Genomic DNA, 24,918 nt, shown 5'->3' on the forward strand with positions numbered 1-24,918 from the left:
CTGATGGTTTGTGAAGACCAAAGAGACGTAAAGATGTACAGGAAACCAATTGCTTTGGAAACGTCCATTTGCTCAAAAACACTTCAACAGAACAAGGTAGCCCACCACAGCATTCTAAAGAGACCCAGATAATTCTTAGAACAGAATTACATTAACGTTACATTTTTACAAGTTTTTTTTTCTTTTTTAAGTCTAATTCCACCCACGAATAACGCGATTTATGAACAAGAGGGGGAGAATTATGCGAGAATAACAAACAGCGGCCACACAGTCTCCCCTAATGCCCCAAACCACATTTACGGGATGAAATGAATGAGGAAAAAGACTAATTTTCATAAAAGGAAAAGGCCATACGCATAATATAAAATTAATCTACTGCATGCGATGAACTAAACCTAAAAAAAAAAAAGAGTGGAAGGAACAACGAGGATTGAATAGTCGTGAATGTGAAAAGCGTGAAACCAATTATTAACATTTTGACACATTTATCCATAACTGCCAAGTAGAGGGGGCGTGTAACACCCGCTCCCCTCTGAAAAGACACGATCCAGTCCAACACCACGCAAATTAGTTTTAAAACCAGCCGTGGTTCCCCTTCCTTCTTAACTGCAATCCAAGCAACGATCTCTCACTAGGCCGTAAACGGCGCCATAGCCCAAAATCAAACCCCCTTCAAGACGCACGGGCCCAGAGCCCGTATCACTCCCCCGGCGGCACGTGCGTGTTTGGCTGCATCGACTTGTGCAGCTACTGGGCGCGTGGCACACTGCATAGTAAATGGACCTCGTGCGAGACACACGAGGAGGTCACTTCAAGGGAGGGACGTAAAGCCAGCTAACTGGCATGAAAATTAGACGCTCCAGCTGGTCCCTCCTACCCTCCCCCCTTATGGTCCATGAAATCCATCATTTATGCCATCCAGTATCCCAATTTAACAGACTTTTTTTTTTTTTACAGAAGACAACGGTCAATCCAGTGAAAGCCACATATTCGGAGCACGTACAACACAAGAGATATTAATAAACTGATACAATGACGAGCATGATTCACAATACTTTTTTCCTATACCGAATAGGACATCTCTACCTAAAGTGCTTTGAGTATCATATAAAAACAGTAATCTATCTTTTATTTGTTATCTGAATTTCAAACATATTAATCGTCGCGAAGACGATAAACCACACAAACTACACACAGGAGAAATTGGCTGCATTCAATGTCAACGTTTACATTTTTTTGTTCTACAATGCATTACACCCTTGGCAGTTACCCTGGGGGGAAATATAATTTTTGCCTCCGAGTGAAAACAGAGCATGCACATCTAGTCGGACCTGAATTAGAGGAGTTCTGTAGAAAGTCTATGCATATCTGAAAAGGGTCCCCTGGGAAGCTGGACAAGCCAATCACAAGCCGACTAATCACCCTTAGGATGCAGGTTAACATGACTGGCAGTATTTCTCGAGGAACCCGCCTAGGTGCCATTTTAATTACTGCCAAGCTTAACTGCTGATGACATTTCCATGGTGATGAGTTTCCGTTTGCATATTAAACTAAGGGACGGGCATTTAAGACTTGTCACAACGGCTCAAAAGACAAACAAACGAATGGAATACAGGAGCTGCTATTTCAATGAACTCAGAAATACAGAGAAGAGAAAACCTAACCAGAAAACGGCTACGGAAAAAAGCTAATCAAATCGTTGCCTCCGATGCAAATTCTTGAAGAACAACCGAAATCGAGGCAGAATAATTTATGGCAGGCCTTGGCATTGCGAGGTGGCAGTCTGCTGCAAACGCTACCGCTACCGGGCAGCTGTGACCGACAGAACATTCCGGTGAAACGCACCATCCCACTCCCGTTTTAATACAACCCGGCAACGAGCAGATTAACGGCACACCCGTTAGCAGGCATTTAAAAAAAGACGGTAGGTGTTATGCATGTGATTGATTTCTTTGTTTCTTTAAACTCCTGTCTTCGATGCGGTTTTAAAATTTTTTTTTTTTTTTTAAAGCCAATGCAGAGGGACAGGGTTTTTGTTCTTGATATAGTCAGACAGGAAAGACGAGTTGGACCGACGCTGCATATGGAAAGTGGAGCAGTAAGGCGAAGCCACCCTAAAAGAGTTAAGTCTGCCTGCTTTCCCTGACCAGGGAGCGGACTCCCGCCTTTTAGAGACAGGCAGGCAGTAAGTTACCCCAGCAACCAAGAAAGCTCTGCCTCAGCCCTTAATACAGGGGGCAACGGTCACTGAGAAAGTCCGTATGACTGAAAAGCCAAAGTTTTAGTCCAGCACTAAAACGCCCAATTCAGCAAAACAGCTAATCAGCCACTCCCTTGGGTTTGACTGAGTGGGTCTTTTCAGTGCTGGAGTAGAACTAAAGAGTCCACCTCCACCTGCATCCGCACCTCTCCAAAGAGACGGGACAGCCCAAAATGACCCGTAACCGGTTAACTGGAGTGTCTAGTAAAGGACTCAGCTGGTGTTTTAAGCTTTACAGCGCTGTTTGCAAGGTGAAATGCTTAATCAGCCATCGCTGGTTATGACCATCACATCGCCTTGCGTCCGTGAAGAAAGACAATCGAACACCGACCGCGCGCACAGCCTGACTCGATATCAGTCTACTCCAAGGCAAACGGTTGTGGCGTCAATCTCGTCTGCATATCACGCGCATTTGTGTTGTCACAGAAATAACCTAAATTCACTCACAAACGATCAATATAAAAGGCCAGAGAACGAGAGAGAGAGAGAGAGAGGGGGGGTCCATGTCTTTTTAAAGTCTCCAAACCCAAAAAATAAAAAAATTCTAAAGAGTTGGATCTATACAAAAATACAAATTAAAAAAAAAAAAAAAAAAAAATCTAATGGAAGCAAGTCTATATTTATGAAATACTTCTACACATTATATTGTTTCACTGGCCCCCACCCCCACAGCCAAGATAGAGTTAAACAACGATTTTACAGCTGGAAAACAGAGTCCAGAGTGGTTTAGTCACCATTAGGTAGTGCAAGAGAAGGGAAGGGGGGAGGAACAGAAGAATAAAGAGCTACTGCGATTTAAGGGCATTAAAATTCATCACTTTACAAGGTGGCCAACAGGAGGCCATTTCAAATAAATAAGGTTTCAGCTGGAAAAAAAGTCCCATGTTACACTATCCCTGAGCGGGTCCATTAAAACCGGCTGAGATCATCTTTACATTGTTATGTTGTTGCCATGGTGATGTAAAAAAAACTTGGTTGGTCGTGAATCTTCCCAGAGAAGGTCACTGGGGGGTGGGGGATGGGGGCGGGGGTCTGTTTAATGGGGAGGGGGTCTGCTTAATGATAGCGAGGCACAGGAATCGTAAATAACTGTAGCTTTCCGCTACGTGTTTAGACTCCACTGTTAGTGTCGCGAAGTGCGGGACTCGATCTGGCAAATGTTTAAGAGTAGAGGGGGTGTTGTGGGTGGGGTCATAAGGTAGGACATTAGGACAGCAGACTTTTACAGGAGTTTCAGAAAATCCCACCCTCACCCCCCCCCCCCACCCCTCTGGAACCTGCTTGATGGGTCACCAAATGAACTCTGCGCCTCAATGCTCAGGCGAACACGCAGGGCGGGACGCAATCCTTCCACCATAGGGGGTTTTCCCACACCTCCACAATTCAAACCAAACTTTGAACCGGCTGCCACAAAAGAAAGAAAAAGCCAGTTTGTTTAGTGCCTGCTCCACCCCCCACCCCACACCCAGAACACAGCCTGCAACGTCTGGAAGTACGGGGGTTGGGGGGGGGGGGGGGATTGCACCTAAACTGAAAACAACACCGAGATCTGACAGCTGCAAAATTATAAAGGAGGAAATTAAACATTTAATAAATTAACAGGTAAAACAAAAAAAAAAATTAAATATTAATTTACCAATAGGCAACTTTTGTTTACAAATGAATCGACTTAAATTCAATCTAAAAGGCAAGCAAAAATTGTTATGGTTTTTTTTTTTTTTTTTAAACCATTGGTACAAATAAAATGAAATAATATAAAATAAAGATTAGAAAGAGTAACACATCAGGCTACAATCACATTTTCTGGACTATACTAGCCTTCCTAGTAAATCTTGTACACAACAAAGTTCTCCCCATTTGACACACTTGGTGGGGAATAGTTTTTGAGGGAAATTGCATCCGTGACAGTTTTTTTGTTTTTGTTGAATGCCCTCCTGGAGAATGTTGGCTGAACCATTTTCAGACTGTGAGAAAGACAAGCTGACACCGCCTTGTACTGCTGAATCACCCCCCCCCTCCCCTGCCCCCCCCCCGCACCCCCACCCTTTCATTTTGTGTGCTGAACTTGAGTACTGAAAGAAATTCAGCCACAACTACGTTTTTCTTTTTTGCTTAACACAATGCATTAGTCAGTGCTTAAAGTCACACTGAGCATATCGGAGTAATTTCTCATGCCCTTTCAGGCTTCAGTGCTGAATTATCTCGCTGTTCAGTCTGCAGCTGATTTAGTAGGAGTCTGGGCTCGCGCAGCCGCGCAGTCAGCAAACGCGCATCAGAAACCCGCCCGTACGCCTACCTGTGCGTGCTTCAGTCAGAATGCATACCTCCGCTTTGTTTGAACGGGCGAGAGACGGCAGTTGGGATCGTTGCTATGACTACGTTCGGCATCAGCTCTAATTCGGTTGGATGTGAGAAATCGGATGGCGGTGCAGAATATGCCCAGGTGTGTTCGTCGCTCCGTTCCCCCCGCCCCCTCCGGCTCACACAGTGGTCAGGAGGCGTCAAATGGATAGAATGTACTGCTGGCAAAAAAACAACAACAAAATAAACACACAAAACATAAAAACAAAAGTAAACGGACCAATGAGAAGCGGTGTTGGTGGGGAGCCTCCAGTGAGGAGGCTTCCCTCGCAGCAGACGTAACGGTGGCAGAGTTTGCGTCCGTCTGGGCGACGCGTAGAACTCAGCACCCCTGGGGAGAAGAGGGGAGGGGAGGAGGCAGTTATTTTGCAAAACTGGCCCCAGGGGCAGAGCCATCGCCCCCCCGGCCCCCCCCGCCCCCCCCGCCGATGGGGAAGTCCTCGGGGACGAGCAGCAGCGCCTCGATGTTGCCGGGCGTCTCCGGGCTGTGGAGCGACAGGAAATCCGACATGTCCATGTTGACGAGGGCGTTGCCCTGGGGCTCAGGGGGCGGGGCTAAAAGGCCCTCCGAGGGGAAAGTCTGGGCTGTGGGGGTGGGGCCATGGCTGGGGGGCGGGGCCTCATCTTTTTTGGAGGGCGAGGCGGGGACTGGCTGGGGCAGAGCTGTGTCGGTGGTGGGGGCGGGGGCAGGGGCAGGGGCAGGGGCAGGGGGCGGGTCCGTGGGCGGGTCTGGGGGAGCAGAGCTCTTGCCCTTCTCTTTGGAGTCCCTACAGGAGCACTGGCACTGGCAGGACTCCTCCTGTTTGATGATGATGACGGGCACGCTGAGCCCGATCTGCTGCACCGAGTTACCTAGGAAACCAATCGCAGAGGGGCGGAGCCATCAGATCAACCAATCAAACTCAAACATGCAGTCACACGGAGCTCTTTCAGGTTGACAACAGAGTTCGTAAAACTTGTCCTGCACAAACCCAGCCTTTTAATTCACCTCTGTTGGCCTAGGGTTTCTCTTTATAAAATGGCGCACTTTCTGCATCACATGTATAAAAGAGCGTGTGGGTAAGAGGTATGGTAGCTGTGCTCACACAAAGGGGAGGGCTGCTCAAAATAGTGATGCTAATCGCTCACCAGCGGGAGGTGGTGCAGGGACAGCAGTTTTAAAAGCTGTGTGAGTAAGACCTGCGCTTTAATCTGTCACTCCACATAAAGGCTGGCTGCATTCGTGATTACGTCTATGGTGGGCTGCATTCGTGATTACGTCTATGGTGGGCTGCATTTGGCTCTCAGGACTTTTACATAAATACATGAATATGACACATCATATATAAAAACCCTGGATAACATTGCCCTACTTTGGTCATTTTAACTTGCTGTGTGCAATGTGGTGATTTTCCTTCAGATAATTTCACAAACAGTGTTTCAAACAGGTTTAGGAAGACATGTCCCCCCCCTGGCAGGCAGAACAGCTGTTAGGGGATAAGCTGAGAGCCCCAGCAGGGTGGAGGACTCACCTGCACTTCCAGCCACAGGAATGGCAGTGGTGAAGAACACCTTCTCTACCTTTGTACCCTGCTGAGAGAGAGAGAGAGAGAGAGAGAGAGACAAACAGGGGAGTGTTAGCTCTACACACACAAATCACACACACAGACAGAGACACACACACGCACTCACTGACAAATCACTCACAAATAACTCACTCATTCACAAATCATTTACTCACTCACCCCCTCGCACACACGTACACACGTACACACGTACACACACGTACACACACGTACACACACGTACACACACACACACACACACACACACACACACACACACACACACACACACACACACACACACACACACACACACACACACACACACACAGAGGTGTCACAGTGTCTCAGCTGCAAAAACACAGTCAGGTCAGTGAGCAGCCAGGCTGGAAGTGAACCAGCACGGAAATGACTGACCTGAACTCAGCCACAGTATCCACCCTAACTAGCAGCAGTGGACTTCAGCTGACACAACACGAAGAAAGAGAGACACATCATTCTCTGCGTTTCTCCCGAAAAACAAGTCCGCAAGGGACATCAGCAAAAAAAAACTCCAGAAACACAAGTGCAGAATATGCAGAAGATAAAAAGGATGAGGACATCAGGACACAAAAACACGACAAATACTCGAGATCGACTCCCCCCGGCACCACTGGAGACACGAGCACTGCTCCCAGCTGCACACTGCGTGCACTTCCTACAAATAGCCATAATCCTGAGCGCTGTCTCCAAACACACACCTCACACCACCTCTACGGAATAAAACCAGCAGAACATCCCCGTGTCTGTGGGTGGAAGCAGGCTGCTGACTGTGTAGAGGATTCTAGAACATCCACATCGTTACCAGCTGTGGAAGGGCTAATTATCATTTTCCGTCGTTAGCATGGTTCTTATTAACATTAAGAGTGCCCTTGTGTACTTTGTTTCATAAGTTAATCTGAAGCAGAAAATGTGTTAAATGGCCAAGCGAGTATAAAGTAAATTCTGCTGCTGGGATGTGAAAATGATGGAATCAGACCTGAGGCCTGCGATCATGGCCACAGCTGACCGTACGAAACTCGGGGCCACACGGTCGAGCTGACGGTCGAGCTGAAGACCGCGCGGTCGAGCTAAAGACCCGCGGTCGAGCTGAAGACCACGCGGTCGAGCTGAAGGTCGAGCTGAAGGTTGAGCTGAAGACCGCGCAATCGAGCTGAAGGTCGAGCTGAAGGTCGAGCTGAAGACCGCGCGGTCGAGCTGAAGGTCGAGCTGAAGACCGCGCGGTCGAGCTGAAGGTCGAGCTGAAGACCGCGCGGTCGAGCTGAAGACCACATGGTCGAGCTGAAGGTCGGACTCACCGGCTGCTCGGGGTTCTGCGTGCTGCCGGTGCTGCTGTTGATGATCCACTGCAGGTTCTGGTCGGACATGACGATGCTGGGCGGCAGCAGCCCCTGGGGGGGGGCGATGGTGATGGTGGGGCTGGCCGTCAGGCCGGCGCTGGCGGTTAAAGGCACGGTGTGCACTGTGGCGGCCGCCGCGGGGAGCGGGGGCGCCGGCGGCGTCTCCGTGGCGACGGTGGTGGTCGCCGTGGCGACGGCGGGGGGCGCGGCCTGGGCGGGGCCGGGGGCGGGGTCCTGCGGCAGGAAGGTCGGTTGCAGGGCCAGGTAGTGCTGAGCAGGGGGCGGGGCAGGCACTTCCGGCGTGTGGGAGCTGGGCGTGGCGACGAAGGGGGCGGGGCCGAGGGCGGGGCCTTGCGCAGGCTGAGCGGGGGTCTCTGGGGCGGGCGTGGTCAGGGAGGATGAGGAGGAGAACGGCAGGGGGAGGGAGAGGAGGGAGCTGGCGTCCGACACGGCAGGAGGGGCGGGGTTATCCAAGGTGAACGGCTCCACCAGCCCGTCTGTGGGAGGGGGGAGGGGGAGATGGTTTTAGCACACACAGCTCCAGTCCCCAGCGCTACTCCAAACCAAACATAAAATCAGTGAGAGCTGAGACATGTTTCCATTTCCTCTCGCGCTTTTACCTGCTCTAGCTGCTTCCTAGTCTGCTTTACGCGTTTGTCTCACATTCAGTGAGATCTACACAATTCAAATCAGATCTACATATCCATACTTACGTCACTAGCGTTTCCACAGCATGATGCATCATGTTTGTAGTCTTTATGTCAAGGTTAAGTCTCGTTTTAAGCACCAAGGGGCGGGGCTTACCTGAAGGCGGAGCCTCATCTTGACTGACGCTGTTTTCCGGGCTCTGGAACATCAGCTCGAATATCCGCACAGGAGTAACATTGTTCAGGTCCAGGCCTTGAGACTGTAAGACCACATGCATACGTACACGCACACGCACGCACAGAGAGACACGCACAGGCACACATGCGCACACACACACACACACACACACACACACACACACACACACACACACACACACACGTACACGCGCACGCACGCACACACACACACACAGAGAGACACGCACATGCGCACACACACACACACACACACACACACACACACAAAGCGGTGGTTAAACAGGAGTAGCTCTATTCAGACCCAGGCTTTGAGACAGTTAGCAGACACACGCAGGAAAAGGACAGACGGCCTGCAGACTCACGTTCTGAATGTTCTCGCGCAGCTCTGAGTCTGTGGAGATGAGACTCAGGTCACTCAGGCATAGAGAGTGATTTGCATCCTGTAACGAGACCGTAATCACATGCTGAAATTAAACCCAACAAACAAACCAGGCAGCAAGTCCACTGCACATAATACAGCAAAGCTATCAGATTAATAAACAAGATTAATATCTCAGTGCAAGAAATTACTGAATATATTACTTATATATTTATATATATAGTTCAAAAAGACAACAAACCTCAAGGGGAGCATTTGCCTGGAGACAAATTATTAACACTCATCTGAGGGGGGCAGTGATGCATTATGGGAGAACTCACTTCGGACAGAGAGGATTGGCTGAGGGGGGCAGTGGTGCATTGTGGGAGAACTCACTTCGGACAGAGAGGAGTGGCTGAGGGGGGCAGTGGTGCATTGTGGGAGAACTCACTTCGGACAGAGAGGATTGGCTGAGGGGGGAAGTGGTGCATTGTGGGAGAACTCACTTCGGACAGAGGGGTGGCTGAGGGGGAAGTGGTGCATTGTGGGAGAACTCACTTCGGACAGAGAGGAGTGGCTGAGGGGGGCAGTGGTGCATTGTGGGAGAACTCACTTCGGACAGAGAGGAGTGGTTGAGGGGCACACCCTTGTCGTGACCCTTGATGTGACTCTTGAGGCTGTACTGGGAGCTGAATGTCTTCTCACAGCCATCACTGGAACAGACGAAAGGCTTCTCTCCTGGGGGGGGCAGACACAGACCGTCACCCCCCTGTGCAGCACAGACCTATATCCCCCTGCGCAGCACAGACCTATATCCCCCTGCGCAGCACAGACCTATATCCCCCTGCAAAGCACAGACCTACATCCCCCTGCGAAGCACTTAAAATAACCACCATTCCTGTAACTGTTTGCTCAGCTGAGAAGGGTACACAGACGCAAAGCACGTTACAGTGAATTACACATACGAGTGTTTTTGAGATACTGCCCCCAGTTGCCACGCCGAGTACAGCGCCCGGTATTAGCGGTTAGCTTCTCTCAGAAGAGGCTAGCCAGGTCCGGCCCTACCTGTGTGCGTCCGCACGTGCGTCTTCAGGTGGTGGCTGGCAGCAAACGCCTTACCACAGCCGTCATGGTCGCAGCTAAAGAGAAAGGAGGGAGAGAGGCGGATGAATAAAGAACGATAGAGCAGTGAAGAACAGAGACAGACGTATCATAGAACAGTAGTCAGGCAACAGATCAACCACACAACACCTTACTCCAAACCAGGGTTTTCAAATTAGTCCTGAAGGAACCGCTGTGTCTGCAGGTTTAACTCCAGTCCTGGAGGGCCGCAGTGTCTGCAGGTTTAACTCCAGTCCTGGAGGGCCGCAGTGTCTGCAGGTTTAACTCCAGTCCTGGAGGGCCGCAGTGTCTGCAGGTTTAACTCCAGTCCTGGAGGGCCGCAGTGTCTGCAGGTTTAACTCCAGTCCTGGAGGGCCGCAGCGTCTGCAGGTTTAACTCCAGTCCTGGAGGGCTGGGTCCCTGCAGGGCTGGAGTTTAAGATCGCTGCTCTAATTTCTGCTGAGGCAGACAGCATTGGATGACAAAGTACAGATCGGGGCAAATGCTGCCATTTAGCGTTTGCTCTTAAACTCCCTCCTGCAGAGAGCAGGCCGGAGCCAGTAAAGCCGCCAGCGTCCGCCAAGCGCCTCGACCGCGTGACACAGCCGTAGCTTCCATTAATCACTCTCTGATTGGACAGTGCCAGGGACCAGAGCACCAAGCAGTTTCAGCCAATCAGAGTCCTCCTTTCAGCTCGCTGTCCCAAGTGTGCTGCTCTGGGCAACTGCTTGAGCAGCTGTCCTTCTGAAGTGCCTGTCATATTTATTATTTTTTTATTTTTTTTGAGGGCTCCAAACGGAGTCATGTGGCGCAACTGGACCCGGGACACAGGACCGCTGGTATGCAGAAGGGGGCGTGGCCTGGGGCTCTGGTCCTCTTCAGCGCCCGTCCTGGACAAAGCGAGCGATGACAAAAGAGCCTGACAGGGCTGGAGGCTAATCTGGGATCCACGAGTCAGTGCGGGGTCACATGATTTATGACATGGAAAGAGGGGGTCAAGGGGTGACCGGGGGGGGGCACGTGGCTTTTTCGCGGAGTGCCAAGAGGGGGTATGTCGGGAGAGCGCCTGACCAGTGGGCCGTCCGAGTCAGGACTGGCGTGAACTGAAGCCATGGCGACGGAGCAGTGTAAACTGTTTGTCGCGCTCGATTGGCCAGACAGCACCTGAACCAACCTGTCCATTCACCCCACCCATGGAGAGACACACACACACACAGACACGCACACACACAGACACACACACAGACACAGACACACAGACACACACGCAGACACACACACACACACACACACACACACACACACAGACAGACACACACACACACACGCAGAGCAGGGCAGAGATGAGGCACACGTCACCAACCTGGCAACCGACTCCACATTCAAATTCTCCCAACGTGTGCCAGTCCCCTTTACCTGGGAATCTCTTCATTTCTCATACACTTTGGTAAGAACAACAACAACCCTTACAATAACACATGAAAACCCTACCATGAATGTTTACACAATTTAATTTTAGAACTGTTCCAATTAGAGACATGGTGGCGAATGTCTTTGGAAACAGTCTGACTGGCGTGATAATCCACTTATTGGACGTGTCACTTAGTGATCTGGTAGCTGATGGAGTCGAGAGCTTCCACGAGAACGTCCCACCACAACCAATCAGATTTCAGCACCAGTGGAGTGGGACAGGCCTGACCAATCACAAAGCCAGAATGCTGTAGTGTGTCAGTGGAGATAATGTTTCCTGTAGGTGACACATCCTTCACAGCGGTGATCAAATCAAACCCCTCTTTTATAAGGCTGCAGCCGCCGCTGCCAGGAGTGAATCTGATGATGGCGGTACGGCCGCTAACGCGATTCCCAACGCCGCGCCCGTCACTGCCAATCACAGCCTTCACAGCGGGGCTCACAAAACCCCCACACGCCCGTTTCCTCGCCCTCGCTCGCCCTCTCGCGCTAACGGAACTTACCGGAAGGGCTTCTCCCCCGTGTGCGTGCGCACGTGCTTCCTCAGGTCGCTGAGCGTGGTAAAGTACTTAGTGCATCCTTCCGATTCACAGTTAAACGTCTTCCCCGTGTGGATCCTCTGGTGTGCTTTGAGTCTGCAGGAAACAGAGAGGGGCGGGGTTTAGACTGCAGAGGGGTGGGGTTTAGAGAGCAGAGGGGCGGAGTTCAGAGAGCAGAGGGGCGGGGTTTAGAGAGCAGAGGGGCGGAGTTCAGAGAGCAGAGGGGCGGAGTTCAGACCACAGAGGGGCAGAGTTGAGAGAGCAGAGGGGCGGGTTTAGACAGCAGAGGGGCGGAGTTGAGAGAGCAGAGGGGCGGGGTTTAGACTGCAGAGGGGCGGGTTCAGAGCTCACCTGATGTGCCGCGTATGTTTGTATCTTTACCGCTATGCCCTGCTGCTCATGTTCAGACGAGGAGGAACTTTTAATGATGAAGACGAGCAGGGCAAAGTCAGTTCCACTCAGATGAAAAGATGAGAGGATTCTTTCATTCGCCCTCATCCTTTCATCTCTCAGCGGGAGTTCACTGATGTGTAAAAGGCTCAGATCTTCTGCTTTCAGGCCGTGTGTTTAGGGACAAACACGCCCAGCTTACAAAGTCACACACAGTCTTCTGTGTCAACAAGAGGTAAAGGGAGAAGAAGGCGAGTTTTCACCATGGCGAGCGGGGGGTGTTAATTCACCCAGCTCACGATTCAGAGGCGACTCTCAGCTCTGCTCACACCCACCCAACAGATCAGAGCCATCCGGGGACAACCTGAAACGCCTCGACCAGCTACACAGGCACAGCGCTCCTAAAGGAACTGAGCAAACGCGCTACACAGCGCTCCTAAAGGAACTGAGCTAACGCGCTACACAGCGCTCCTAAAGGAACTGAGCTAACGCGCTACACAGCGCTGCTAAAGGAACTGAGCTAACGCGCTACACAGCGCTCCTAAAGGAACTGAGCTAACGCGCTACACAGCGCTCCTAAAGGAACTGAGCTAACGCGCTACACAGCGCTCCTAAAGGAACTGAGCTAACGCGCTACACAGCGCTCCTAAAGGAACTGAGCTAACGCGCTACACAGCGCTGCTAAAGGAACTGAGCGAACGCGCTACACAGCGCTGCTAAAGGAACTGAGCTAACGCGCTACACAGCGCTCCTAAAGGAACTGAGCTAAGCCCCTACACAGCGCTCCTAAAGGACTGAGCTAACGCGCTACACAGCGCTCCTAAAGGACCTGAGCTAACGCGCAACATAGCGCTCCTAAAGGAACTGAGCTAACGCGCAACACAGCGCTGCTAAAGGAACTGAGCTAACGCGCTACACAGCTCTGCTAAAGGAACTGAGCTAACGCGCTACACAGCGCTCCTAAAGGAACTGAGCTAACGCGCTACACAGCGCTCCTAAAGGAACTGAGCTAACGGCTACACAGCGCTGCTAAAGGAACTGAGCTAACGGCTACACAGCGCTGCTAAAGGAACTGAGCAACGCGCTACACAGCGCTGCTAAAGGAACTGAGCTAACGCGCTACACAGCGCTCCTAAAGGAACTGAGCTAACGCGCTACACAGCGCTGCTAAAGGAACTGAGCTAACGCGCTACACAGCGCTGCTAAAGGAACTGAGCTAACGCGCTACACAGCGCTGCTAAAGGAACTGAGCTAACGCGCTACACAGCGCTCCTAAAGGAACTGAGCTAACGCGCTACACAGCGCTGCTAAAGGAACTGAGCTAACGCGCTACACAGCGCTGCTAAAGGAACTGAGCTAACGCGCTACACAGCGCTCCTAAAGGAACTGAGCTAACGCGCTACACAGCGCTCCTAAAGGAACTGAGCTAACGTGCTACACAGCGCTGCTAAAGGAACTGAGCTAACGCGCTACACAGCGCTGCTAAAGGAACTGAGCTAACGCGCTACACAGCGCTGCTAAAGGAACTGAGCTAACGCGCTACACAGCGCTGCTAAAGGAACTGAGCTAACGTGCTACACAGCGCTCCTAAAGGAACTGAGCAAACGGAAAGGCACCACAAGCGTCCCGTCTTTATCTTTATCTGTGCGCAGCGCAATCTGCAAACAGAGGGCGTCATACCGGACCTTTTCCTCAGAGAAAAGAAAAATCCAATCGTACAATCAGAGCCTGACCACAGACCTGAGCGTATATACATTCATTTAAATAAATAAATACACCAACATGGGAGGATCCACAAACAGAATATGGGCAACGAAATTACTGGCAGAGGTGTGTACCTAGCTAGGATAATTTGATTATGTTAGTGTATCTGGCAGGATTGTTTTTGTATGATTAGGTGTGATTCCAGTGCTAGTTTGTACTTGGTAGGATTCTTGCTTGCTGAACAAGCTTACTCTACAGGGTTGAAGTCCTGATCGATGTGGTCACTTCTGGCACTACGATCCTTACTTCACTCTAGTGTTTCTTTTGCGCCTCTACATCATGAAACCTATGCACTTGTTGTACGTCGCTCTGGATAAGAGCGTCTGCTAAATGCCTATAATGTAATGTAATGTAATGTGTCCTCAGGTTCGCTCAAAGAATTAAAATGGAAAAATATGAATAAAAATGACCTGCCAAAAGTGACAAATCTGCAAAAACGGGGAGCGTTCGTCTTGGCACAAAATTTATTCTTTCTTTTAAGAAAGTAAAGCAATGGAGCTGCATGTCAATTAAACAAGAAAAGAAAGAAAAGAAAAGCAGAGGATGAGAAAGCGGAGAGGAAATCCAGTCCCAGGAGCTCGTCTCTCTCCCACACCCCCATCGTCCCCTCTCCAAGCAGGGAGGCCGTTTCTGAGCCCGTCCCTGCGGCTGAAACTGGAGAGACGCAACACTCCTGCTCACACCGCTGCACTACCTCTCCTTCCTTTAACGAGGCCGCCCCTCTCCCTGCGAGACCCCCCCCCCCCCCACGCCGAACCGCTACCTGGAGCATCGGAAGCTGAAGGCTCCAGTCCTGCTGGTAAAGAGGCATGCACACATCGGGCCCCCGGGGGGTAGCCACCCCGCCGTGACCTTGAAGATCACGTGACCCGCCGCTGGGTTCACTGACACACAAACATTCGCCTCCGTGACCTTCGCCCTCTGACCCTCACCCACAGTTTGAGGGGAGAGGGCAGAAGAGACAGGCAGAGAGGGACAGAGTGACAGAGAGAATGAGAATGAGAGATGAAGAGAGGGAGAGTGAAAGGGAGGAAGAGAGAGAGAGAGGGACAGAGGAGAGGCTGCTGGTCTTACTCATGGGGAAATTCTGCATCAGCTGAAAGGACAGAGCGTGTCACTGTTTGCTTTACTGATCAATACAGACGGCCACGCGATCAGTGTGCTGCAGTGTGTCTGCCCTGACAGTGCGTTACAGAGGAGGGCATCAGGGACAGGAAGTGAGACACAGGAAGTCTGGCCTGAATAGTGTGTTAAAAAGGGGGGTATAGGGGACAGGATGTGAGAGACAGGAAGTCTGACCTGACAGCATGTTAAAGGAGAGGGTATCTGGGACAGGAAGTGAGTGACAGGAAGTCAGACCTGACAGTGCGTTACAGAGGAGGGCATCAGGGACAGGAAGTGAGAGACAGGAAGTCTGGCCTGACAGCATGTTAAAGAGGAGGGCATCAGGGACAGGAAGTGACAGACAGAAAGTGAGGCACAGGAGGTCTGACCTGTACAGTGTGATGTAGAGGGGGGTATTGGGGACAGGAAATGAGAGACAGGAAGTCTGACCTGTACAGCGTGATGTAGAGGGGGGTATCGGGGACAGGAAATGAGAGACAGGAAGTCTGACCTGTACAGTGTGTTGAAGGCCTTCTCGCAGCCCTGCACGTCGCACTCGAAGGGCTTCTCCTTGGTGTGCACGCGCACGTGGATCTTCAGGCTGTAGGAGGTGAGGAAGGCCTTCCCGCAGCCCTGCTGGTTGCACACGAAGGTGTACTCCCCGCGGTGCGTCTTCTGGTGCGTCCGCAGGTTCCCCGCCGTGCTGTAGGTGCGCGTGCAGCCCTCAAACATGCACTGGTACCTCTTCACCTGCGAGCACACAGTTCCCATTCCCCGTCACTTTTCGGTGACATTCGAAGCGCATTTTTGAGGAACGACGGGTGCTGAGGCAGCCGGGGCTCTTCGAGGTGCATTTTGAGACCCATTAAAAGTGCACGACATTCAACATTCTTGCATCATCAGCTATGTGCACTCAGTCTTTCATGAGACAAATGAAGTCCATAATAACCCTTGAAAGCCCTTGTAGCCAAAATTAGTCTAAATTAATGTCACAATACTAGTGTTTTTCCCCGTTTTTTGAGATATACTCATTTTTCTGATGCTAAAATTATGTATTTTTGTGCCTATGTCTGCATCTCTGAGGCTTGTGGATGTTAGCCTGGTCCATTTGAGCTGTAATGACAGGCAGAATGAGGGAGAACTGATGGGGGATGAAGGCCTTGCAACAGCCGTTCTGCGGTTTGAACACGTGCCCAACGGACAGAAAAAAATGTGTTTGTTTGCAGACTCTCCGTGTTGAGGACACCTCTTTGCCTGGGACCAGTTCCTTCCCCAAGGTCGAAGCTTGAGGGGTACATTGTGCTAAACCGTGCTACATTGCCCTACATCGTGCTATATTTTATGCTACATCGTGCTACATTGAATTACACCGTGCTGCAAAATGCTACATCGTGCTACATTGAACTACACCGTGCTACATCGTGCTACGTGGTGCTGACTGGGCGGCTGCAGAACAGTGGGGCCTGCTGAGACATTTCCAGGAAAATGAAAAAGAGAAGGAACAAAAAAAAAAAAGGAAGAAAATGCCCCAGACCTCATGACTCAGCGTTCTGCTCTGAACACTGAGGGGGAGGGAGGGGGAGGGGTGGCGGCACGGCAGATCTGCTGGCTCATTATGTGTCCACCCCCCACTCCCCCCCTCCCCCCCCCACTCCTCACAGCAGTGTTGAGCTGGAGGACTAAAATAAAAGCATTCATACTCTGCAGGGATGTGTGTGTATGTGTGTGTGTGTGTGTGTCACTATTATTGTCAAAGAGAAAAGCACAAACCAGCAGAGCCTTTCTCTGCCTCCACAATAGTGTACTCTCTCTTTCGCCCTGCCCCTCTCTCTCTCCTCCCTCCCTCTCGCTCCCTTCCTCACCCCACTCTTTCCCTATCTCTAACTCCCCCACTCTTCCCCCCTCCCTCTCACTCCCACTCCTTCCACCCCCCCCTTTCCTCCCTGTAGATGAAGCTGCCTGGAGCTCCAGCATGACAAGCACAAGCAAACAAGCTCCTATTCTCCACAAACATGTGAGTGCACCCACAATACAGTCTCTAACACACCCCAAACCTAACCCTACCACACACACACTCGTGTTGTCACGTACACAGACCTTCAGAGAAGCAGATATTTAGACGTTTTTTTCCACGTTCTCATTCTCTCTTCCTCTTTCTGTTCATCTCCCTCCCTCTCTCCCTTCACACTTTTCCTCTTTCACTCCTTCCTCTCTGTCAGTCTGCCTCATCCTCGGTCCATCTCTTCCTCCCTCTGCCTGCCACCCTCTCTGTTATCCCTCCTCTCCCATCCCTCCCTCCCGCCCTTTCTTCTCTCTCCTCCCCTGTTCCTGCAGCGTTAGCACTGTTAGCCGCTTCTCTCTCTCCGATTCCCCCCCCCCCCGTTCGTTAGGAGCCTGCGCCCGGCTCAACCCCAGCCGTCCATCACGGGACGGTCAGAAATCGGACCCCCACCGGGGCCCAGAGGAGCCCCAGCAAGCAGAACCACGGAGGCCCACGAGCGACTCAACCCATCTCCTAAATTAGCCCTGTCTGCTTTGTTTTTATAACTAGGGAGAGAGAGAGGGAGGAGGAGAGAGAGGGAAGGGGGGACGGGTAAACGGAATGTGCCCTGTTGGAGCAGTGGGGCGCGTGGCATGAAGAGACTAGAGCCAGAACCCCCCCACCCCCCACCCCCCACCCCCCCCTTTCCAGCCCTGCTCTGGATCAATCACAGGATAACATGATAGGGCAGACCCCCCTCCAACACATACACGCACACACCAACACCCCATCCCTCCCTCACTCACACACAAACACACACACACTCACACACAAACAGCCCATCCCTCCCTCACTCACACACAAACACCCCATCCATCCCACCACACACACACCACGCCCCCCAACACATACACGCACACACCAACACCCCATCCCTCCCTCACACACACAAACACCCCATCCCTCCCTCACTCACCATCACACACCCCACCTCCCCACACTACACACAACACCCATCCCTCCCTCCCTCACCTCACACACAAACACCCCATCCCTCCCTCCTCCCTCACACACACAAACAGCCCCCTCCATACCGCACACACACCAACAACCCCTCCTCCCTCCCCCCATCCTCCTCCACCCCACACACAAACACTCCACCCACCTCCCCCTACTCCCACCACACACAAACACCCATCCCTCCACTCCACACACACACACACACCACACACCCCTCCCTCCCTCTCCACTCACACACAACAGCCCATCCTCCCCCACGCCCACCTCCTCACACGAACACTCACACAGAATGAGAGAGAGAGAGAGAGAGAGAGAGAGAGAGAGAGAGAGAGAGAGAGAGAGAGAGAGAGAGAGAGAGAGAGACGTGCAGGCGAGTGGAGTGCAAGAGTCGAGAGAGAGACCGATAACTGAAGAGGAACAGAGCGGAGTGAGAGCGAGAAGAGAAGAAGAGTGAGGGTGGAGGGAGGTGAGGGGTGGGGGTGGCAGGACTCAGACAAGATAGATAAGCAAAATGAAAAAGAGACAGAGAGAGAGGGGGAGAGAAAGGGAGAGAGAGAGAGAGAGAGAGAAAGGGAGAGCATGAGGGAAAGAAGCAAGGGAGAGAAATGGATAAAAAATAAAAGTTATAGGAGGGAGATAATCTGCTTTTCTAAATTTAACACTAATACAGTTTGCTTAGTCCCACCTAAGGAATGGAACAGATTTTGTTTTTGCATTTGTTTTGTTCCCTAAAGATTGTTGCTCATACTGTAGAAACATGCGCACATTAATGAGAGTATTTACAGAGAGAGAAAGGGAATGCAGATCAGCCACTGCTCTGCACACGCTGCCATCGTTTCCCATCCTGATGCCATCTTAAGCACACTAATTCCTCTGGCTGTTCTCCTCCCACTCTACAGCAGCACACATCAGGTCATATTAACCCCAGCAGCTCATCTGGGCAGGAGCTCCGGCCGGATGAATGAGCATCATCAATGAGTCATGCTTTCTGATTCCCCACTAATCATTTTCTCAGCCACTTTCCAGATTCGATTAGATTCGATTCAAAAGGACAGAACAGCTGGCTACTGCAACCAGGAGACTTTCTCTGGTACTTCTGCCGCATCTTAGAGACCGCAGTCCCAATCCACGAACCACAGCTGAATGAGAGAGAAATCTGCTTCAGGCCAGCCGACCCGCGGTAAAGGCAGGAGTCTGACCAGGTGAGGAAGTGCAGTTTCGCTGCTCCAGCCAGCGTTAAGCTCAAGACACAGGTTTCACCCCAAAGAACCGAACGCTGAACGCCGAATCCCTCGCTGTGACATCAGAGCCCTACGCAGGCCCGTGGAGCACGCACGCTCACGTCTGGTCGCACCTTCGACAGCGACTCGGGACTCTGAACCTGCATTTCAAATTCAGAACACAGAGTCTCACGGAACGGATGTCCGACTCAGACAGAGAAATGACAGGTACATGTCTTACTGGAAGCACACAGGTGTAGCGTTCGACCATAATGTGATGCGACTATTGACACAGAGAACAGAAATGTAATGAACAGAAGGATCCCCTATCACATGGTCATTCAGTATTGAAGCGTGTGACCGGACGGCCATTACGCCTCGAGCACATGACTATACTCAGCCCCGCCCATCCCGACCCCCCCCCCCTCCCCCCAAAGTCCTGTCACCACGCACTCGTTGTAAAACCGGTAAAACAGAAGGGGCTCGTTCTGAAATGTGCCACAATCTGCTCCCTCAGAAGAGACGCTCATGAGGAAAAGCACCCATCCTCATCACTCCACAGTGCAGCCCGTCGCCTCGCCGACCAGCCCCCGCTCAGGCGAGCCGCGTTCCCCTCACGCCCCTCTCCAGCTACGCGCTGCTGCGTGAACACACTCTCTGGACTGCCAGAGGGGGCGCACAGCACGGTTTGGGAAGGGAACAGAAGAAGACAGAGAAAGAGATAAAAAACCGAACGCGCAGCCCTGCAGAACGTGTGTGTGGAGCCTGCTGGAACACAGGGAAGCGTGTGGAAGCAGAATCCCTGTGGGGTGCGGGGAGCGGTGTAGAATCAGGCAAATATGACCTTTAACCCTACACAGCAACTCTACCCCACTCTGAACACCAACCTCCGTCTTCCCTTTCAACGCCCAGTCACTGCCCTGTACACACGTCGCTCATCAAACAGACCCGGGTAAAATCACTGCTTAAAGTGACTCTGAGATGCTGGGTTTACACTGAAAATGCTGCTGTTATGTAAAAACACTACGGTTCTTTGCCCAAACGCACAACCCTGCGAAAGAAAGGTTGTGTTCTGAATGCTGATGAAGACAGACACGGTGGAAATACCAGCTCATTTTTAAAATTGTGAGCAACCTGCAGGAGTTTTACTGCTGTCCAGCATTTCAAATAAGTGTCTGATTCAGGTCTGTGTCACACAGCAGGAGCACTTATAAGCAACGCGCCGCGATGCTAACTCATTACAGCGACGTCCTGTAGCTTGTGTTGCGAAGAATGAAAGTTTGGCGGAAAATTTTGCCGCTAATCCCCCTCGCCCCTACCCCCGTGTCCCAGTAGCACAGTTTGTACAGGAATGGCATGGAGCAGCGCCCCGTCCCAGCAATGTCACCAAACAGGCCCAGCACAATGGCCCACGGGACTGGACTCATCACCGGCCAATCACAGCGCCCGCCTCGCAACAAGCCGCCTCCTTATTGACTCAACTGCCCGGCGAATCAGAGTGAACCTGAGCCTTTGGTTGGCCCCCGTCTGCTCAGAGCTCCCTGCGCTTCAGTGAATATGTAACTTTGTAACACTGTTGCCAGCACGTTGCCCGGGGCAACGCTGCAGCGAGAAGGGGGCTCTGTAGGACAGTAGTCAGGTGAGGGGAAGGAAACCAGGCCTGGAACTCCAGAGAGGTCACAGGGTCAAATGTCAGGTGGGCCCCTGCCATGGTACCCTCAAACAAGTACAATACAAAAATATAAGGGTGTCAGTTAAATAAACCAACAATCTACATGTGAAATAATGTCTCCCCTAAAGGGTGGGGACTCCTGGTCCAATGGAGACTTAGCACGTCTCCACAGTGTAGGGCCAACGTATGCAGCTCCACCACAGAAACAAACCACCCCATTGCTGCCAAGACATCAGGAGCTCTTTCAGGCTATAGCAGCTAACCCTGCTGCTGGGGAGCGGTCTACTGATGATTCAAATGAAAGCAGAGATACACAAGAACAGGCCATTCAGCAGGTAACTCAGTGCACCTGGGTTCCAGTGGCTGAACAGTGTCAGTCTCCTCCTTAACCCTCCACCCTTAAAGGTGTAAGATCTCAACTGTGTGATTAGAATGTTTTAAACTGGACATTCTAATGCTGATGTCACAATCACCACTTGCAACTGATTACAGTGTAGTTCTAGAACACTGACTTAGGATTTTGAGAAAAAAAACATTCCAAAAAACCTGCTTTTCAAAGCATTCACAGAGCTCAAGAATCGACCCAGCCAAAGGGGAGGGGTCGGAGTAAAAAGGGGCAGGGCCTACCTCTCTCTGCTTGGTCTCCGGGCACTCCGAGTGCAGGGTGAGGGTGGCGCCCTCTATGTTCCGTGGCATAGGGGTGGAGCCGGGATTGATGATGAACTGAATCTGGTCGGGCGAGATGGTGTGATGCACATAACCCTGTGACATGCCGTCAGGGTCCACCATGAAGGTCAGGCCTCCCTCCGAGCCCTCCGCCAGGAAGCTCATACCGCCGCCCCCGTGCCCGCAGTGCCCGCCCTCCTCCTCTTCGTCGTCCTCCTCATCCTCGTCCAGGCCGACGGGGTCCTGCTCGATGAGCACGGTGGTGCGGTCGTACACGCGGCCCGACGCGGAGGTGGACGTGGAGGGCAGCAGGTCGCCGTCGTCGTCCTCCTTGTCGAAGTCGGCCATCTTGTCGTCGTCGTCGTCGTGCTGCGTCAGGGCGTCCACCTCCACCTCGAAGTACATGGCCTCCCTGTGGGGGCCATTCTCGCCCATGATCCCGCAGCCCCGCTCACAGCCGCGGCACAGCCGAGCAGCTGCAGCTTCCTGTGCGGAAAGAGCGCCCAGCGGGGTGAGGATACACGCGCACAAACACGCACACAGGCGCACACACACGCACACTCATACACATGTGCACACACTCATACACACGCACGCGCACAGGCACGCACACACGCACACTCATACATACGTGCACACACTCATACACACGCACGCGCACAGGCACGCACACACGCACACTCATACACACGTGCACACACTCATACACGCACGCACGCACACGCACACACTCATACACACGCAGTCAGAACACACACTCACCTGAGAGTCAGTCACAACACACACTCACCTGGAGAATCAGTTGGAACACACACACCTGAGAGTCAGTTGGAACACAATGCAGCACAAAGCTCAGTGTGCATCTAGAGGCATTCACTCAAAACAACGAGAAATCAGCGCAAATCCAAAAACGGCAACAACCAGGGAGACACGGGGCAGCAGGAGACACTAAAGAACAGGGCTCTTCATTAAAGCAGCCTGATCATCATCTGCACGTGAGGGACAGGCCCGGCGGGGCAAACGATGAACGCCTGGTCTCGAACTCCATGTCCTAGGGAGGTGCATGCTGTAGCCTGCTGATTTGCCAGGTAATCAGCTTGATGCGCCACATACATGCTTCAAGAGAACACGCTCCGGACCAACCTATGAATATTTATCAAATTACACGTTCTCCGACGCATTTAATGTGCTTCGGGATGAATTCAAACGGACCGTCGTTGCTGTCATACAGCGCCGCCTGTTCAGGCACCGATAGCGGACTGAAACCCAACTCTTTGGCGCGGGTACAGAAAGGTAGCCGAGTCGGGCGACGGAATGCGAGCCAGCCAATGTACACTGGAGGCTACGCTGTACCGAAAGCACCAGGAGTGACCAGTCACTTTAAAATACCCACATTTACTTACACGCATAGGCTAGACATTAGAATATTAGTTTACCCCCCCACCCCTAAAAAAGCGTAGCGGACTCTAAACTGCCTGTCAACTTTTTTGATGGGCTACTTTTGTTTACGGTGCGTTGCTTATCACATGCAATGGAATTACATAACCTCGTCAAAGTTTTTTAATGTACAGACTACAGGGAGCTAGGTCCTGTGATGCACGACAATGTTTTAGTAGATACCAGCTAATGATATATTAACAACCTAATGTTATACCTACTAACATTCACAAATAATTTTCATGACATTTCGTCGTCTTGGGTGAAGCCAGCTAGCTCGCTCGCCAAGCTGTCACCGACAGTTAACGTAGTTTTCTCAAAAAAATCAAACAATAACTAAAAACAAACGATATTTCAATGCACATACATATGTTGTTAAAAAAACAAGATATGAAAGCGTTTCGTAGCTCATGCATTGCCTGGTAGATAATGGTTTCTATGAGAGGCCTTTAACCGCTCCTTTTTACCCATTATACTAACGTAACTCAACATGATCTAGTCAGCGCTTACAATATTGGAAGTTAAATAGGCAACAAAAACATGTTACAAATAAAACTGGCAACTGAAAGACTAGCTAGCTAACCTAAAAAACTAACGTGTTAGCCAATGTTAACAAATGTTAACAAGCGTTGAGACTTTGCCGCTAACTAGCTCTAACCACTACAATGTCAGGCTATTAATTTTTTTTTTTTTTACCCGAGTCGCGGAGTAAATAGTCGGGGAAATTTGAAATAGTTTGCTGCACAGTTATCTTGACAGATCAACGCGCAGTTCTGGAACTTTCTAAATTCCGGCAAAAAAAGCGAGACTGTTCTCTGAATCAGGATAACTGTGACGGCTTAACGTTGGCTAGCAGGTAACTGGCTAGCGGCTAGCTACAGTAGCTTGGTGAATGAACTAGAATAGCCGACGACACTCCTACATCTCGTAACGTACGGACGGCAGCTAGCTAGCTATGTTTCCGATACCGATCCAGACAGCTTAATCAAGAAGGTCCATTCCCATCACTAGTCAAATTAACACACGTAGCATAGCGTCTAACAAATAAAAAAGCCATTGGTAATTTCGTTAATTAATGAAAGCTAGCTAGCACTTATACTCAGCCTAAGCTAATATCAAGAGAACTTCACAAGCGGACACACCGCCTGTAAACTAGTCTACCGATACACCTTGGACCTGACAACTAAAGCGACCGTTAGACTACAGCTCATTCAAATATTTCACCTGGTGACATAGCCAACTTGCACCAGCTAGCTTGCACCAATAACCTTATTTCACGAACGTCCAACTGGCATTGTAGCCAGACTAGCCAGGTAGTGCCAAATAAAACACCAGACTAAAGGCAAACTTAAATTAATGGAAACTAATTGTTGGCCAACTCACTCCTGTGGCCAATTCTGGCCACTCAACTAACTATGCCAGTGGCTAACTAGCTACAAACTGCTAATATAAAAACTCAAGGCAACTAGCGCAGCTAACGATAGCTATCAATAAGCTAATAAGTTAGCTGTAGCTAACGTTAGCTAGCTACCAATAAGCAGCGGCATCTTTGACTGACTACAGACAGCATTAGACTCCGAACATAATAGGAAAATGCTATCACAGTAAATATGAAAGCCAGTGTATGTCCCAAATCACAGTTTTTTTTCAACATAAAAGGTGGAAATTTTTACCGGTGCAGTGAAGAAGCCGAATAGATCTGAAATTCGGATTGCTAGCACTTTCTTCCCTTCCCCTCCCCAGCGGTACCATGATTAAAACAACGTCACATTGGGCTTCCTCTTCCCGGGGCATCTTGGGAAAC

General features: G+C 51.0%; 1 protein-coding gene across 3 annotated transcripts; it reads right to left on the bottom strand.

The window, feature by feature from the left end:
- Positions 1-4,777: 4,777 nt before the first annotated feature.
- mtf1 (metal-regulatory transcription factor 1) lies at positions 4,778-24,918 on the bottom strand. 3 transcript variants are annotated; one of them, XM_064345897.1, is made up of 11 exons: positions 24,788-24,918; positions 21,639-22,163; positions 15,630-15,868; positions 11,825-11,956; positions 9,816-9,889; positions 9,364-9,488; positions 8,755-8,832; positions 8,349-8,451; positions 7,503-8,041; positions 6,133-6,190; positions 4,778-5,473 (listed from the first exon to the last, which is right to left on the bottom strand). In XM_064345897.1, the coding sequence occupies exons 2-11, from the start codon at positions 22,110-22,112 to the stop codon at positions 4,983-4,985; spliced, it is 2,313 nt and encodes a 770-aa protein (XP_064201967.1). In that variant the 5' UTR covers positions 22,113-22,163; positions 24,788-24,918; the 3' UTR covers positions 4,778-4,982. The 3 variants fall into 3 exon arrangements, with proteins under 3 accessions (XP_064201967.1, XP_064201816.1, XP_064201886.1); XM_064345746.1 differs by having other exon boundaries at positions 6,133-6,193; XM_064345816.1 differs by lacking the exon at positions 24,788-24,918 and adding an exon at positions 22,468-24,674 and having other exon boundaries at positions 6,133-6,193.

Source organism: Anguilla rostrata, chromosome 1 (assembly GCF_018555375.3).
Source record: "Anguilla rostrata isolate EN2019 chromosome 1, ASM1855537v3, whole genome shotgun sequence".
Classification (NCBI taxonomy): domain Eukaryota; kingdom Metazoa; phylum Chordata; class Actinopteri; order Anguilliformes; family Anguillidae; genus Anguilla; species Anguilla rostrata.